At 36.7% G+C, this 17,396-nt stretch overlaps 1 protein-coding gene across 4 annotated transcripts in view; it reads left to right on the top strand.

Annotated features, from left to right (window-relative positions):
* IRAK4 (interleukin 1 receptor associated kinase 4) overlaps nt 1-17,396 on the top strand; it is a 27,753-nt gene extending 10,357 nt beyond the window's left edge. For 3 of the 4 annotated variants that reach the window (XM_010595956.3, XM_010595954.3, XM_064284365.1), the window contains 10 exons: nt 272-417; nt 1,123-1,305; nt 1,792-1,952; nt 3,126-3,190; nt 5,880-5,994; nt 7,017-7,126; nt 11,369-11,552; nt 12,682-12,744; nt 15,974-16,132; nt 16,254-17,396. In XM_010595956.3, coding sequence (XP_010594258.1) covers nt 272-417; nt 1,123-1,305; nt 1,792-1,952; nt 3,126-3,190; nt 5,880-5,994; nt 7,017-7,126; nt 11,369-11,552; nt 12,682-12,744; nt 15,974-16,132; nt 16,254-16,289 — 1,222 coding nt within the window. In that variant the 3' untranslated portion in view covers nt 16,290-17,396. The remainder of the gene's footprint in view (nt 1-271; nt 418-1,122; nt 1,306-1,791; nt 1,953-3,125; nt 3,191-5,879; nt 5,995-7,016; nt 7,127-11,368; nt 11,553-12,681; nt 12,745-15,973; nt 16,133-16,253) is intronic. The other variant, XR_002787274.2, reaches the window with a different exon arrangement.

The following is a 17,396-nucleotide window of genomic DNA, read 5'->3' as shown; positions in this document are numbered from 1 at the left end:
ATTTGAGAATTAAATGAGTTCACATGTGTGCATCCCCTAACTTAGTAAATACTCAGTTAAGTAAGTATTAAATGTTTACAGCAAGTATTAAATGTTATCATCGTCTTTGGCATCTTTTTTCCTTCTCCTTGTCTTTCTGTCTCTTTATAATTCTTACTGATTCTCCTGCTGCCTTTTTCTTTAATAGTCTAGTGGCCAGGGAGGAATAATTCCTATTTTCATATTAACTCTATTTATATACTAATTTTGTTTCTTTGTGACTTGTTTTAAGGAGATTTGAAGCATTACTTCATACTGGAAAAAGTCCCACTTCTGAGTTGCTGTTTGACTGGGGTACCACTAATTGCACAGTTGGTGATCTTGTGGATCTTTTGGTACAAAATGAGTTTCTTGCCCCTGCAAGTCTTTTGCTGCCAGGTAAACTGAGTGCGACCAGGGTGTCAACAATTAAGTCCTTTTCATTCTATCAGCTCTCCCCAATTCTCTTAACAAGCTCCCTGGACGTAGGACAGCGCGAACTCTGCTGCCCTGCTAGTGGAGGCTTCATCATGGAGTCTGATCCCACCATAAAGTCACATCATTTTGTACCAGTAGGAAGTTGAGAAGGATATAGACTTCAGAACCCTAATTTGGTCTGTAGGAAATTAGTTCCTGATGAGACTTTATGATCATGATTTGCGCTGTTTGTGTGTTTAGTTGCCTTCCTCACAGCCTTACTTTTTTCCTTTGATGCCCTTTGTACCAGTGGTTCTCAACCTTTAGTGTGCATAAGAGTCACCTGGGGCTCTTGTTAAGCATGTAGATTCCTGGACTGTATTCCAGAGATAATTAATCAGAATTCTGGAGTTGGGTTCAAGGTCTGTGTTCTTGAACAAGTCCTCCAGTGCTTCTGAAACAGGTGGTTCACAGAACACTCTTTGAAAACACTGCATTACGCTCAACTCATTTTTAGCACAGCCTACACATCCTTACTAGGTAGCATGCAATGTGTTCTGTGAGAATATGGAGCCAACATGTGGAAATTGGGATGGTGTTAGAATGAACCAAGTTCCTAGTTTAACTTTTTATAAACAATTTTTCTTGTTTATAAAAGAGCAACTGATAGAATATTTTATTTGGCAGATGCTGTTCCCAAAACTGTGAACACAATACCTTCTCAAGAAGCTGTAACAGTTCAGCAGAAACAGGTATCTCTCTTTGACAAAGTCAGGACATCTGTGATGCCAGTGCAGAATCCTGAACTAAACTATATGCCACCTGACTCCTCAAGTGCAGAAAATGAAAGTTTAGAAGTTAGTGATACACGTAAGTAACATTTTAGTACTTTCCACTAGTGAATTTGTCATTAAGTCCATCACTGCTTTAAAATAAATCTTTTCCTTTTATTTGTGCAATAGTCAGAGGCACAGTAGCTTTTTTGTCTTTTGTCTCCTGATTTATTAAGCACCATCTTCGTTGTATTAGTGAATTACCAACATGGAAACAGCCACAGAAGCCATGAAAAAATAAGTAAATATTTACATGACTTGACAGGGTCTTAAAATATATGAATAAAGTTTCGTGTGGAGGATGACTTTTTTTTTCTTTCTACTGGAATCAGCAAAGAACCAAATGGAATCCTCAAAAAACCATTTGTATTTAAAAAAATGGTTTTCCCTTTTTTTATGTTGTCTAATCAAAAACTGTAAATATTTGGATATATGTTAAATCTTTAAATTGAGAAAATATTGGAATTATTAAAACCAGTTTCTTTTTTACCCAAGCGCTTTTTTCCTTATTTTATTGACCTAGGTTTTCACAGTTTTTCATTTTTCGAATTGAAGAATGTCACAAATAACTTTGATGAACGACCCCTTTCTGCTGGTGGTAACAAAATGGGGGAGGGAGGATTTGGAGTCGTGTATAAAGGCTGTGTGAACAACAGAACTGTGGCGGTGAAGAAGCTTGCAGCAGTAAGTAGGATTTTAAAGGGAGAACTGCGTCCTAGCATGCTGTCTAATCAGCTTTAAATGACTCTTTAGAGATACATTATTTCACTGTGTATTTCTTTTCCTTAAGAAAATAAATTCTTTTAAGTTGGTAGCTCTTAATTTAAAAATCTGGTGGAAGCTATAGACCCTACCCCTAGAAAAATACACGTATATGTAAAAAAGTGATACGTGTATAAATATAAACTCTTTGGGGATTCACTGAGTAAAGTTGAGAAGCCCAGCTCTACACTGTGTTTCATAAATAATGAAGGTTAAAATGGTAACATTAAGAAAAATATCTGAAAAATAACTTCCCCTACATCACCTTTCTCATTGAAAAATAAAGTTTAGAAAATGTGCATTAAGAAAAAAAGATAGAAAATTTCCTTGTCCATGTATTTTGTTTCTATTTCTATTAGGCTATTCACCTTTTACTTATTGTTTTGTTATATTCTAAGACTGTTGTAAGGAGCCATGGTGGCACAATGGTTAAGTGCTCAGCTGCTAACCAAAAGGTTGGCAGTTAGAACCCACTCAGCTGCTCCACGGGAGAAAAGACCTGACAATCAGCTCCCATAAAGATTATAGCCAAGGAAACCCTATGGGGCAGTTGTACTGTATCCTCTAGGGCCACTATGAGTCTGTAAAGATTGTAGCCTAGAAAACCCTATGGGGCAGTTCTAATCTGTCACATGGGGTTGCTATGAGTTGAAATCAACTTGATGATACCTAACAACAACAAATCTGTTGTTATATTCTAAAAATAAAAACATAACAAATATTTATATGATAAAGATAGTCACCTTTGTCGTATATGTTGCAAATACTTTGCAGATTTTTTTTTTTCAAAATTTGCTTATGTTTTCTGTTACACAGATTTTTTTCTCCCAAAATCTTAATGCGGTGAAGTCTCATATATTATTTCACTATATTCCTGCAACTCAGACTTGTATGGTTCTTTCCTCCCGCTAATAAGATGTGGGACCTTAAGCAAATCACTAATTTTTCTAGGTATCAGTTGTTCTATAAACAGGAAGAATAATGGCTTTCTGTTTTAAAGAAAGAGGGATCAGCTAACCAATCTCTTGAGCTCACTTCCAGCTTTAGGAGATATGGAATTATTTAATGGTGGTGTATTGTATTGTGTTTTTTCAGATGGTTGACATTAGTACTGAAGAACTGAGACAACAGTTTGATCAAGAAATAAAAGTAATGGCAAAGTAAGTGTTAATTTGGCAGTGTGGTAAAGTGGAAGAGAACAGGACAAGGCATTTCTTACTCAAAGTGTGCCATGAACTAGTGATATTTTTAGCTATGTAAAATGAAAATAAAGGGTTTTAGAATAGAGGAAATGGAAGTACTTTTTGTCTCCATAATTCTATGACTACACATACACCTTTGTGTATAGATTAAAGAGCAGTCAAGTTTTAAGTCACAGCAAAGTTACATGGAATTTCAGCTCCTTATTGCTTTCCATTATCATGTTTTCTTTTTCCAGAATTTATGAGAAATAGATTGTGAGATACTAAAAAAACAAAAACAAAAAAACTACAGAATAATAGACCCTTAGATATAAGATAAGGGGGCAGTGGTAGTTCAGTGTTAGAATTCTCACCTTCTGTTAAGGTGACCCGAGTTCAATTCCCAGCCAGTATTCCTCACGTGCAGCCACCGCCTGTCAGTGGAGCCTTACATGTTACTATGATGCTAAACAGATTTCAGGAAAGCTTCCAGACTAAGACAGACTGGGAGGAAAAGCCTGGCAATCTACTTCTGAATATCAGCCAATGAAAAACCCTAAGCCACTAAGTCCTGGAGCTGGGATTCAGTCCCAGATCTGTCTGATTCCAAAACCTGAGCTTTTGGTCTGAATCATAATAGGCCTAACTCTTTAAGGCCAGTTTATATGCGTTAGACTCCTTGCTAATTGCTAAACCTCAAGAAAGAAAGAATACACTGGGATTGATTCAGTGAGAGTGAAAATAAAGCACCCTGGAAAAGAATCAAAATTCTTTTTTTTTTTTCAAGACTTGTTTTCCCACCTCTACTCCCCACTCTTCAATCTTAAAAATAACATGTTCAAAGTAGATAGTCTAGGAAATGGAGGAAAATATTTTTAAAACAATACAAATTATCTCTTAAATTTATCACCCAGAGATAACCATTGCTAATATTTTGTTGTATTGCTTCATGATGTGTGTATAGCATTTTTCCCATGTCACTAAAAATAATTTAAAAATGCTTTAAATTATTATATAACATTCTAGCATATTTGAGTATCATCTTTTTTTTAACTATTACCCTTATAGGTTTGTTTCTAATATTCAGTATCACAAATTGAAGCTCCTATGAACACCTTTGTGCATAAATTTTTAAATGGAACTCTGCTTATTTCATCAGGATAGAATCCTAGAATTACTGGGTCAGAGTGCATGAACTTTTTAAAGAGTTTTGCAGTATGTGTCCAAATGCCTTTATGGGTAGGTAATGATTATTTCTGTTCCTACCAGCAGCTTCAGACTTCACTGCTACCCCACCACTATTGGGCATTACTATTTTCTCGTAAGTGCCACTCTCTGGTGCTTACTAGCAGAATGACCTTGGCTAAGTTTTATAACACTGTTCATGTGTTTTCTCATCTGTAAAATGATAGTACTAACTTCATTAAGTTATTGCGAAGATTAAATAAAACAAAGCAGGTCAATCACTGACCATGGTTCCTTGCATATAGTATAAACTCAGCAAATGTTAACTCATCATTTTAAAAATGTGCCAGTTTGGTGGAAAGTGGAGCACTTATTGTTTTAATTTGTATATCTTAAAATATTTATGAGGGTAAACGAAGTGTACGAGCCCTGGTAGTGCAGTGTTTAAGCACTCAGCTGCTAACCAAAAGGTCAGCGGTTTGAAACCACCAGCCACTCCACAGGAGAAAGATGTGGCTGTCTGCTTCTGTAAAGATTACAGCCCTAGAAACTCTATGAGGCAGTTCTGCTCTGCGCTGTAGGGTCACTATGAGTTGGAATCAACTCAACGGCACATAACAGAGGAAGTCTGATTTGATACAATGAAAAGTTAAAATTGTGGATCATTGTGAATGAACAAAATGAGTAGCGCTTGGATGGAACACTTATCATGGACCAGGAGTTCTTCTAGGCTCTCACATATATTTGCTTATTTAATTGTAACAGCATCTATGTGACATTATAGGTATTATCATCCCCATTTAGCAGGTGTAAAAGAGGCTCAGTGAGATTGTTGACTTGCCATAGGTCACGTATCCAGGAGGTGGCAGAGTTGGACTTTAAACTTAGGACTTTGTACTCAGCCCAGTTTTCTTTCTGCTGTATCACCGATGCCTGCGGCTTTGTCGTACCACAGCTCTCTTTGGCTTTATTACTCAAGTATATAAAAAAGCTCAGATTAAGTTATAAGTGACGAGATGTGATTAAAGATCAGAAATGTATAAATTAGGTATAATTAAAGATCAGATGTCTGCAAATCAGTGCTTCTGACATGTTGGAGTCAAAACACTTGAAAGTGTTTTCATAAAAGACTTCTTATAATCTTGTTTGTGATACTGAAAATTGAGATAAGCAAATGTAAACATCAGCCTAGTCTTTGACCAAACTATCACAAGTTCCAATGATCTGAATTATTGAACTTTTACTGTAAAATAAGAAAAGGTTTTGCTTCTATTTTCAATCAGTATTTCATGAAAACAGAATAGTTTACAGTATATTATAAATATATATCATGTTAGTAATGATACATAGCATACCATGATTTTCTTCCTCTCTTTTTCTGTTAAAGATTTAAAGTAAACAGTTTTCCACCTGTAAGTATGTAAGTATATATTAGAACAATTTTGGGTGTTAAGTTTTTAATTGTGAAAATTATTTGTCACAGGTGTCAACATGAAAACTTAGTAGAACTACTTGGTTTCTCTAGTGATGGAGATGGTCTCTGCTTAGTATATGTTTACATGCCCAATGGTTCATTGCTTGACAGACTGTCTTGCTTGGTAAGATGTTTGTCCATCAAATTGTTTGGCTTTCTGTCTCTGTGTTAGAATACTAATATTCACTTTGTGATGGAATCATTTAAACCACATTACACTTAATATTTTCCCTTCTCGGTGAAAACTATACAGTTGATGTGTAAACAACTGAGATTTACATTCTCTTAGGTGAGAATCTAAAATGTAAAATTATCAGTCAAGGCTGGACTTTAAAGATGCTCTTATATATTTTAATCTGTAAATAAGAAGTGCTAACCCTCTATTTAAGGAGCCTTGGTGGTGCACCGGTTAAAGTGATCAACTGCTAACTGGAAGATCAGTGGTTCAAAACCACCAGTGGCTCCGCGGGAGAAAGATGTGGCAGCCTGTTCCCATAGAGATTTATAGCCTTGGAAACCCCATGGGGTTGCTATGACTTGGAATGGACTTGACAGCAGTGGGTTTGGTTTGGAACCCCCTATTTCATCTTATTTAGAGATTTTTGCTAACAACTTAAAAAAAACTATAGTCCTAAATTCTTAATTAGCAAAAAACCCAAAACCAAACCTGTTACCATCGAGTCAATTCCAACTCATAGCGATCCTATTGGACAGAGTAGAACTGCCCCATAGGATTTCCACAGAGCGGCTAGTGGATTCAGACTGCCAACCTTTTAGTTAACAGCCAAGTTCTTTGCCACCAGGCCCCTCAATTACCAATATACTGTGCCATCAGGGCTCCTTAATTATCAATATACAGTAAAATCTATGAAAGCTAGAGCCTGTATAAGGTGGAAGCCTGTCAGAGAAGGAAAACTAAAATATTTTCCACTAAGATGATCTATAGAAAAGTGCTAAGACTGCACCCTGTCAAAGGCAAAAAACTTGCGAGACCTGGAAAAACAAGGCAGCCCTGTTGAGTTCCAGTTCTCACAGGTTTCACTGTAATACCATTTTCAGTTGTTGCCTAGAAAAATATTTTGGGTTATGTATGTTCCATAGATTTTTTTTTTCTTTTTTTAATTGGTCTGTTTGTTTCTTCACGAGGATGGTACTCCACCAATTTCTTGGCACATGAGATGCGGGATTGCACAAGGTGCAGCTGATGGCATCGGTTTTTTACACGAAAACAATCATATTCACAGAGATATCAAAAGGTAAATGCTGCTGTGAAAAGCTTTCAGAAAATCATCTTTAAAGGATGGCTTGCCCTCACTCTTTCTGTTCACTCTTCACATGAATATCTAAACACAGAGCAGCTGGACTTTTCCCCCCAGTCACTCCATGAAAACTCTTTTCACTAAGGACGTTCATAATCTCCTGTATTCTAAACCCAGTGACCTATTTTCATTACTCATCATACTTGACCTTTTTTCTAATTGGAATGTGTTTTATTTTGTTGTTGAGAACATACACAGCAAAACATATACCAATTCAATAGTTTTTACATGTACAGTTCAGTGACATTGATTACATTCTTTGAGTTGTGCAACTGTTCTCACCCTTTGAGTTGTTCCACCCCAGTTAATATAAACTCACTGCCCTCTAAGCATCCTATTTAATATTTTGAGTGGCTGTTGTCAATTTGATCCCATGTAGATACTTCTTATACTTGACCTTTTTCAAATAGCATGTTATTCTGTTCTTCCTGATCACTTTTGCCATATCAGAATTCTTTTCTCTCTTCAGCTCTGGATCACCACTCTTTTCTGAATCACCTTTATCTTTCCTGAATACTTTTCTTGTTTGTTTGTTGGTATGTTTTTTTCTTCTTCTTAATTATTTAGTTAACAGGTATTTATTGAGCACCTAAGATATGCTAGGCACTGTAGATGACAGATACAGTTACAAAGGTAGCCTTTATGGGGTTTGACATTAGTCAATTGATCACAAAATAATGCAGAATAGTAAACTATGAGAGATGTTATGAAGAAAAGGTGACCAGTGCTCTAATACTTACAACAAGGGAATCTGTTAGTCTTTAGGGGTGAAAAAAGTGTTTCCCTGGCCCCCAGACACCTTACTAATCAAAAATGAAGCCACTCCTAAAATCCACCTTTCAGCCAAAGATTAGACAAGCCTATAAAACAATAACACATGTGAGGAACGTGCTTCTTAGTTCAATCAAGTATACAAGACCAAATGGGCAACCTTGCCTAAAAGCAAAAGCGAGAAGTTCTGAATGAGAAACTTAATTTGTGCTATAAACTTTCACCTAAAACACAATAAAATTAAAAAAAAGAAGAACGGTTCCTTGAGGGAGTGATGTTGAAGCCAGATACAAAGAATGAGCAGGAAATAAATTGGCACAATTTGAGGGTGGCCATAGAAGATGGGAGAAGAGCGTTCCAGACAGAGGGAAGCACATTTGTAAGACCAGTGTTGAGAGGGGACATGGGAGCATGATGAATTACAGGAAGTGAAATAATTGCAGTATGACTAAAATGCAGAAATTGAAAGGATGATTAATGTGAGATGAAACTATAGACATAGGTAAGGTAGACCAAGGTAAGGATTTAATCTTAGCATAAGTATAATAATGCCATTGAAAATTTTAAGCAGGAATGTGGCATCATATTTAAGTTTCAAGAAGACCACTCTCTTGAGTGAAGAAGCTTGTATATTGGAGGCTGTTACAGGAGCCTTGGTGGTGACAGTTCATATGAAGAGAAATGAATAGATCTGAGAGACTAAGGTGGTAGGGCTTGCTGATGTCTTGGCTGTGGAGAGGTCAGAGAGAAGGAAGTTTTGGGAATAATTCCTGGGATCCTGGCTTCTAGAAATGCATTCACTTACAATGGCATGATTCAATTATATAGAAAACACTGAAAGAGAGCCAGGTTCAGGTGGGGTCGTGAATGTGAATTCTCTTCTATACATTTGGAGTTTGAGGTGCTTTTAGGATGCAGAAGTAGAAATGTTAAACAGGCAGTGTAATGTACAGATTTGGAGCTCATAGAAATATGAGCTGAAGGTATAAGTTTATGTATTACTAATATACAAGTTAAAATTGAAGGGATATCATACTGTTGCAGTCACTTAAAGAGAGATGGAGACAAAGAAAACCCAAAGGTTAAGTTGTGAGGAACCCTAAGACGTAATGGCCAAGTAAAAGAGAAGAACCCAAAAACTTACCTAAGAAGGTACATACGGAAAGGTAAGATGAAAATCAAGGAAGTGTGGTATCCCTGAAAACAAGGAAAGGGAATGTTTTCCAAGAGTTGAGCTTTTTTGAGACCAGAAGAAGGACTGAAAATCAGTAGTTTAATTGATGCTGTGCAGGTCATTTGTGACTTTATGGACACCTATCTCTCAGCTTCCATGCAGGAAACCTGGGTTCGATTCCCAGCCAGTGCACCTCATGCACAGCCATCACCTGTCTTTCAGTGAAGGCTTCACGTAGCTATGATACTGAACAGGTTTCAGTAAAGCTTCCAGACAAGATGGACTAGAAAAAAGGCCTGGCTATCTACTTTCAAAAATCAACCAGTGAAAACCCTACGGATCACAACGGTCTGTTGCTCAGCTGTTCATGGGGATAGTGCAGGATGGGGCAGCATTTTGAACAGACCATTATGCATGGGGTCGCCATGAGTTGGCAGCTAACTCAACAGCATCTAACAACAACAGCATTTCATGTAGTGGTTGAGTCAGAAGCCAGGTTGTAGTTGAGGAGAGAGGGGGTGCTGAGGAACTGAGATGTAAGTATAGATGCATCTTTTAAGACATTTAGATCTTGAAGGGTGGTAGCTAGAAATAGTTGTGTCATTCAGAAAACATTTTTTTTAAGATAGCAAAGATTAAAGCATGCTTATATGCCTGTGGGAAGGATTCAGATAGGAAGGAAAGGGGACAGTAGAAGAGAGAAGTGGGATATTTATAGAATAAGGTTCCTGAAGCGATTAGCCTTAGTTAAGAGGAGACACACTGTTGCTCATCCTTTATGTTTTGGTATTCCCCCCTGTTCTTACTTCATTGTTTCTTCTGTTCATTATACATGTCTTTTGCTGAGTGGTGTTATGTAGACTTCAACTGCTGTCTATATAGGGATGACTCCCAAATTTGTGTCACCAGCTTCCAGTCCTGTATTTTTAGTAACCATATACCATGAACTCCTGGGTATCCTGAAGGATCCTCTAAGTTAGCATGTTAGAAATCAAACTCTTTACTCTTTCAACCCACACTGTTCTGATCAAATGAGGTCACTATTGATTCAGTCTCCTGAACTAAAGACGTTCTCATTCCCTGTATCCTACTAATTACAAAGCACTGTGGAGTGTGCCTCAAATTTTTCAGTTCGTATTTACCCCAATGCTCTGCCTTTGTGTAGACATTCATTAACTCTCATTTGCTTTATTACAAAGCTTCCTAATTGGTCAGCCTACAATCAGTGTGTACCAGTCATCTGTTTGCTACAGAACTGCCGGGATTATGGTTCTAAAATTCAAGTCTGGTAACATCAGTCCACCATTATGAAAACTTTAGTTGGTATCATGTTGCTTATAGGATGAAGTTCATACTCCCTCCTTTTTCCATTCACACTAGTTTCTTGCATTTGATTACATATGCACCATATGCTTTCATGTTTTTATCACTTTGTACATGTTACCTCATTTGCCTGAGTACCTTATTTTCCTCATTTACGCATCAACTTCTACTTATTCTTCATGGTTAAATACACTTGTCACCTTCTCTTTGGAAGACTCCCCAGTTCTTCCACGCATATCGTTGTCCTCTGTCAGCATTTTGTGCTTCATATCTCCATTGTGTAGTACTGATTTTTTTTTAATTATTTATTCACATGCCCTTGTCACAGACAAAATTCTAAGATTCCACCCATAGCTAAAACCAAGCTTAGATACTAACACACAGGAAATCCTCAATGAAGTTTTACTGAAGAAAAGTATGAATGTATGAATGAACACATATAATTAACAAATGAAGATCTTTTAGCCATAGTCTTTCCTCTTCAAAAGATTTCAGATAGTACAGAAAAAAAAAGGATCACTTTAAAAATAAATAGTTGAGATAATTTATTTGGAAATCTTTTTAATGAATTGAGAAATGCTACAAAAATAATTAGGATGCTGGCTTAGAAGATTTTGAGGGACATTACCCTATAATAGGTTATTTGTGAAATAATGAAAATATCTCTTGCCAGCGTGAACAATTTTATTTCATTTATACTATCTTAATTTCTTTGAAGAAACAAAAAGAAAGACAGTTATTTTTCTTGAGCTGTAATCTGAATTCTGGATTTATTTACACAAATAGTAGGCTTTTATGATGTATACTGTATAAGTACATTCATATATTTATAGACAGACAGCCAGATAATACTGCTTGACTTGCTTGGGAAGAAAAACATTTCTTTTCTCCAAACTTTAAATTTTTTTCAGTGCAAATATCTTACTAGATGAAAACTTTATAGCCAAAATTTCTGACTTTGGGCTTGCACGGGCTTCTGAGAAGTTTGCCCAGACAGTCATGACTAGCAGAATCGTGGGAACAACAGCTTATATGGCACCTGAAGCTTTACGAGGAGAAATCACACCCAAATCTGATATCTACAGCTTTGGTGTGGTAAGTTTCACGTAGATGATTAGTAACAATATTCGTTCCGGTTATAACTGTGAAATTGAAGTGGAGTGTTCTTAAATTTACCTGTATTGCTTAGCTCTTGCATGTAAAGCTGTAAATTGCTCACTTTAATTCCTAGTTAGACAGTTCAGAAAGACTTCTCCCAGTGTGTAAAACTTTTGAATTGATTTCTGAAACTACTGCAAGAAATTATTTTCTTGCCATATCATCCTCATGAATTAGTATGAAGCTTAAACAAGCACATAAAATAAATCAGGTCAGACAGTATGCACTTCTTCAGTCTCATTTTAAAAATGAAATGTTTTCCTAAGGAAATACACACATTTTGTGATTACCAGTGTGCTACTATTAACTTGTATTTCAGGTAGCACTGTGAAGTAAGACACATTGTCAGCTGCCATTAAGTCTGCCCCACTCATGGTGACCCCCGTGTAAAACAAAACAAAATGCTGCCCAGTCCTGCGCCATCCCCGTGATCGGTTGCTGATCAGACCATTATGATCCATAGGATTTTCACTGGCTGATTTTTGGATGTAGATTGCCAGGCTTTTCCTCCTAGTCCACCTTAGTCTGGAAGCTCTGCTGAAACCTGTTCAGCATCATTTAGAAAATAATATTCTTACGAAGAAAATTATTCTTGTGATAAATCCCCTGCAAGGCAGAAAAAGGACCAGGAATTCCCGTAATACATGTTGAATGGAGCTGATTCTTTAGTAAGTTGCCAAATAAAGAGGTGCTCATGAGAATGGGTGGGATCCAAGATGTCCGTGAGAGAAAAAAATCAAACCAAAGCTGTTACCATAGAGTGGATTCTGACCCATAGCCACCCTATAGGACAGAGTAGAACTGCCTCATAGGGTTTGCAAGGAACGGCTGGTGGATTCGAACTGCCAGCCTTTTAGTTAGCAGCTGAGCTTTTAACCACTGCACTATGAAAGAAGGGTCATGAGAAATGCTCATAGCTCATATTCTTTCTACTTTAATAACTTAAAGATATAAAACACTTTGTGCAGAAATGATGTATCAGATTTCATTATCAAGGTCGGTATTTCCTCTAGTTTCTGTGTGTTGTCCTGGGGGTTAAAGGATTTTTTTTGTTTTGTATTCATAGGTTTTACTAGAAATAATAACTGGACTTCCAGCTGTGGATGAACACCGTGAACCCCAGTTACTGGTAATTGACAGATTCACTTTTCCAATCTTTTTTCTTTGAATTTATAGTCTAAATGTATATGGGTAAGTTTGGCATCTAGAAATAGCATTTTCTATTAGCATTCTTTCCATTGGCAATCACACGGTGACATACGGAAAGAACACCAAGTGTTTCTAATCTCAGCTCTGCCATGAAGTATTTGTGATGCTGGAAAAGTCACTTACATATTCTGTGTTCTGGTTCTTTTAAAATGAAAATATATGACTTCGGAGGTTTTCTGCATTTATTTTTATTTTATTACTTTCAGCATGGTTACTAACAGCATTTTCAGCTCAAAGAGAAAAAGCTACATGCCTTCTATTCAAATTTATATCAGAATAGAATTGCTAGTAAAAGTTCTCTATCCATTTCTGTTTTGGAATATTTTATTTATAAAGTTACGTAAAATTACCTAATTTGTTTGATTAGCCAGCTATTGACGGTTTTAATTAAAAAAAAAAAAAGCAGTTGCCGAGGAGTTGATTCCAACTGACAGCAACCGTATGTATGTCAGAGTAGAACTGCACTTTATAGGGTTTACGGTGGCTGATTTTTTTGGAAGCAGATTGTCAGGCCTTTCACTGGAGGTGCCTTTGGGTGGGCTGGAACCACCAACCTTTTGATTAACAGCCAAGTGTGTCAACCATTTGTACCACCCAGGGATTTTGACAGTTACATATTGTAGATTAACTGAATGCTAAAATTAAAGAAAAATTATACAATGCCCTTTTTTTTTTTCCTGTATAGTAAATTTTAAGAACTTAAAGGATCTTTTTGTAAAACTAAAGAATTACAAAATACGTACATGACCCTATAGGACAAAGCAGAGCTGCCCCATAGGGTTTCCAAGGCTGTAACTCTTTATGGAAGCAGACTGCCACATTTTTCTCCAGCAGAGTGGCTGGTGGGTTTGAACCACCAACCTTTCAGTTAACAGCCTAGCTTTAGCACTTGAACCACTGTACCACCAGGGCTCCTTACCATCATGTATGATTTTTTCTTAAAATTAGTTAAATAACTACACTGACTTTTTTCTTACTATTGTGTGTGTGTGTGTGTGTGTGTGTGTGTGTTCTAATGAGACAAACCAGTGTAACAAGTACAGGTAATATACATATGCCAGAATGGGTATTAGAAAGTCAAAAGTTATATCCACTCAAGGGTCTCCTGGCATTCTCTTTGGAGAAAAGCCATAAGTACAATACCCTGTTGCCATCCAATAGATTCCAACTCATAGCAACCCTATAGGACAGAGGAGAACTGCCCCATAGGGTTTCCAAGGCTGTAGATCTTTACAGAAGCGGATTGCCACATCTTTCTTCCATGAAACAGCTGGTGGATTTAAACCACTGACCTTTCAGTTAGCAGTCAAGCACTTAACCACTGCCCCACCAAGGTTGTAAGTACAATATTTATATGTTACTATGTTGTATACAGGTGTCTGTTATAAAACATTATAAAGCTTTCCATGATGTATAGGAAATATAATAATACAGTAAAATAATTACTTTGAGATATACTTACAGAATATAATAGAACTATTATTGTTTTTATAATATTTGGATTTTTACAGTGACACATAAAAAGTGAAATTTTGTCCTCATCAGAGAAATAAAACTCTCTGCCCCATTGACTGTTGGACGTTGGAAAGAGAAGCCTAGGCTGGAGATGCTGTTCTTCAGCCCTTAGCATACAGGCATAAAGTTTTGCACATGGGTTGGCATATACAAAGAAAGTGTATAGATTAAAAATACAGGAGGGCAAGGAAAAAAATAAAAGGTATAAGAAGACTAAAGATGGGACTCAACGTGGCACTAACCTGCAGCTTTTACTTTTTAACAAGGCCTTCCTAACAACCGAAATTTTCCATCCTTTTACCTGAGAGTTCCCTCCCCTCCCCTTGCAATATATAAAAGCCTCAAAACTTTGACTTGAGCAAGGATAAAATACAGAAAAACACAGAATCCATCTCAGTCACAAGTTTTACACTTCACCTTATAATAGCAAACATCACAAAACATCAGGGAAAGTTATCCTCTTTTACCCATTCTTAAGGTTTTAATATGGTAGGACTATCAAGTAATAAGATTTTAATACAAGTACAACTAAAAAAGAGTGATCTTTTAAAGAGCCTTCTAATCACTTGATTCTGCCATTGCCTCAACATTTTCAAAATTCCTCTTTTAGTCTCTGTCAGACCATTAAGTCTGGTATTTTTACATGAATTTGAGGCCTGCTCTGCACTTTTCTCCCACTCCGTCCGGAACTCTCTGTTGTGTATCATTGGTGATAGCCAGGCACCATCTAGTTCTTCTGGTCTCAGGCTGGTGTCACACTGTGGGGATTGCAACTAATGTCACAAAACAATATATGTATAAGTTTTTGTATGAGAAATTAACATGAGCTGTAAACTTCACCTAAAGCACAATTAAAAAAAAAAAAAAAAGAATTAAAATTTTTTTAAAAAAATATCCCCTTCTAAGAGAATTTTTGGAGCATTTGGAGCCCTGGTCGCACAGTGATTAAGAGCTATGGCTGCTAATCCAAAGATCAGCAGTTGGAATCCACCAGCCATTCCTTGGAAACCCTGTGGTGCAGTTCTACTCTGTCCTATAGGGTCATTCTGAGTCAGAATCAGCTCCATGGCAATGGGCTTGGTTTTGTTTGGTTTTTGGAGCATTGCAACCTACCTTACATAAACATGCCTTCATCCTGGTCCTGCGCCTCCCTCTTCCTTCACTGTGTTTTCATCCTCACCCTTGCCCATCTTCTCTCACTCCCTTTTGCACTTTGATTCAACAGAGTACCCACAGAGAAGATGTTTTCTGAGTACAGGGAGAGGGAGGCTGGGCACTGAAGTTGGAAACATGTTATAGAAGCACATCAAGAAGCAGACCACCCTGTATGGCCAGCCTAGGAAATACTGCTAATGGGAACATAAAAGCGATTAGCTCAGTAACATAGATACAAAAATTAGAGGACAAATGACTGAAAGTATCTAGGAGGCAAAAATAAATGAATATATATATATATATATATATCCACATATATATATATGACTTCTCTTGTATGTCTTCCATTTTTAATAAGGCTATAAAGGTATATAGTCAAATGAGGATACATGTTATTATAAAGTAGATTAAATAAATTTATATTCTAACTTTCATTTTTATTGGAAGCTCTTAACAAAGTTTTAACGCTCGTTTTAAAGCTAGATATCAAAGAAGAAATTGAAGATGAAGAAAAGACAATTGAAGATTATATCGATCTGAAGATGACTGACATTGATTCCAGTTCAGTTGAAACTATGTACTCTATTGCTAGTCAATGTCTGCATGAAAAGAAAAATAAGAGACCAGACATAAAGAAGGTATTAAATTTTTACACTCATTTGAAAAGTGAAGGGGGTGGGCTTAGTACTTTTTTCCTAGCTGTATATGGTTCAAACCAACTATTTAATGTGACTCCTTTTCCTTTTTCTTTTTTTTAAGGTTCAACAGCTGCTGCAAGAGATGACAACTTCATGATTTCTTAAAACTTTATTGGAATAGACTCTTGGCTTTTTACATACAGCTATACAAATCATTTTTTATAAATTAAATATTTTTGTAAACATTCTTCTTTTAACTAGGCAGCAGAGTATAGTGTAGTGATTTTCAAACCAAACCATGTACAACAGATAAAAGTACTTGGCATTATCAACACTTAGCCCTACCCTCTTTAGTGTCATCCACAGTTCCTGCAGTAATTCCTGAGACATCTATTTGGAACTTTAGGGTTACACTGAACACAGTTTGGAAACTATGAGATTAGCAAAAAAAAACACTGGGATATAAAGTCAAAAGACCTTGGCCCAAAGCCCACCTCAACTACTAATTTGCTCTAGAGCTTTGGGCAATCTCAGCTCCTTTGAGCCTCAAGTTTTTGTTACCTGTAACACTGGATGAATTAATACCTTCTGTGCCTCTCTGACAGATAGTCATGAAAATCAAATGATGTAGAATATTACAAGCACTTTGTAAAATGTAAAGTGCTATGAAATGTAAAGATTATAAAGCCAAATATATAATTCTATTACAGTTGTATGTTTATGGGATCACGTTCACAGTTTGCTGTTTTAAGTACTCATTCACCACAAATCAAATATCCCCTGATGATACTCTCATGATATGCCCATGAGTAGATCATGTTATATGGCAAAGGTGATGGAATTTTGCAGATGTAATTAAGGTCCCTAGTCAGCTGACTTTGAATAATCAAAAGGGATATTTTCCTGGGTGGGCCTGACCTAATCAGGTGAGCCCTTACAAGAAGTCAGGTTCTCCTACTGGCCTTGAAGAAGTAAGTTACCATATTGTGAGAGGGCCACATTTGCTACGACCTGAGAATGGCCTCTAGGAGCTGAGAACTATCCCGAGCTATCAACAATAGAAAAAACAGGGACGTTATTGTACAGCTGCAAGGAACTGAATTCTGCCAATAACCTGAATAAGTTTAGAAGATCTTCAGATAATACTGCAGCCCTACCTTGACTTCAGCCTTATGAGACCTGAAAAAAGAATCTATCTGACTTGCACCTGGCCTTCTGACATACAGAACTGTGAGATAATAAATGAGTGTTTGAAGCCACTAAA

This window comes from Loxodonta africana, chromosome 4 (genome assembly GCF_030014295.1).
Source record: "Loxodonta africana isolate mLoxAfr1 chromosome 4, mLoxAfr1.hap2, whole genome shotgun sequence".
Classification (NCBI taxonomy): domain Eukaryota; kingdom Metazoa; phylum Chordata; class Mammalia; order Proboscidea; family Elephantidae; genus Loxodonta; species Loxodonta africana.
The sequence above is the reverse complement of the archived record's forward strand: the minus strand, read 5'-3'. Positions and strand labels throughout refer to the sequence as shown.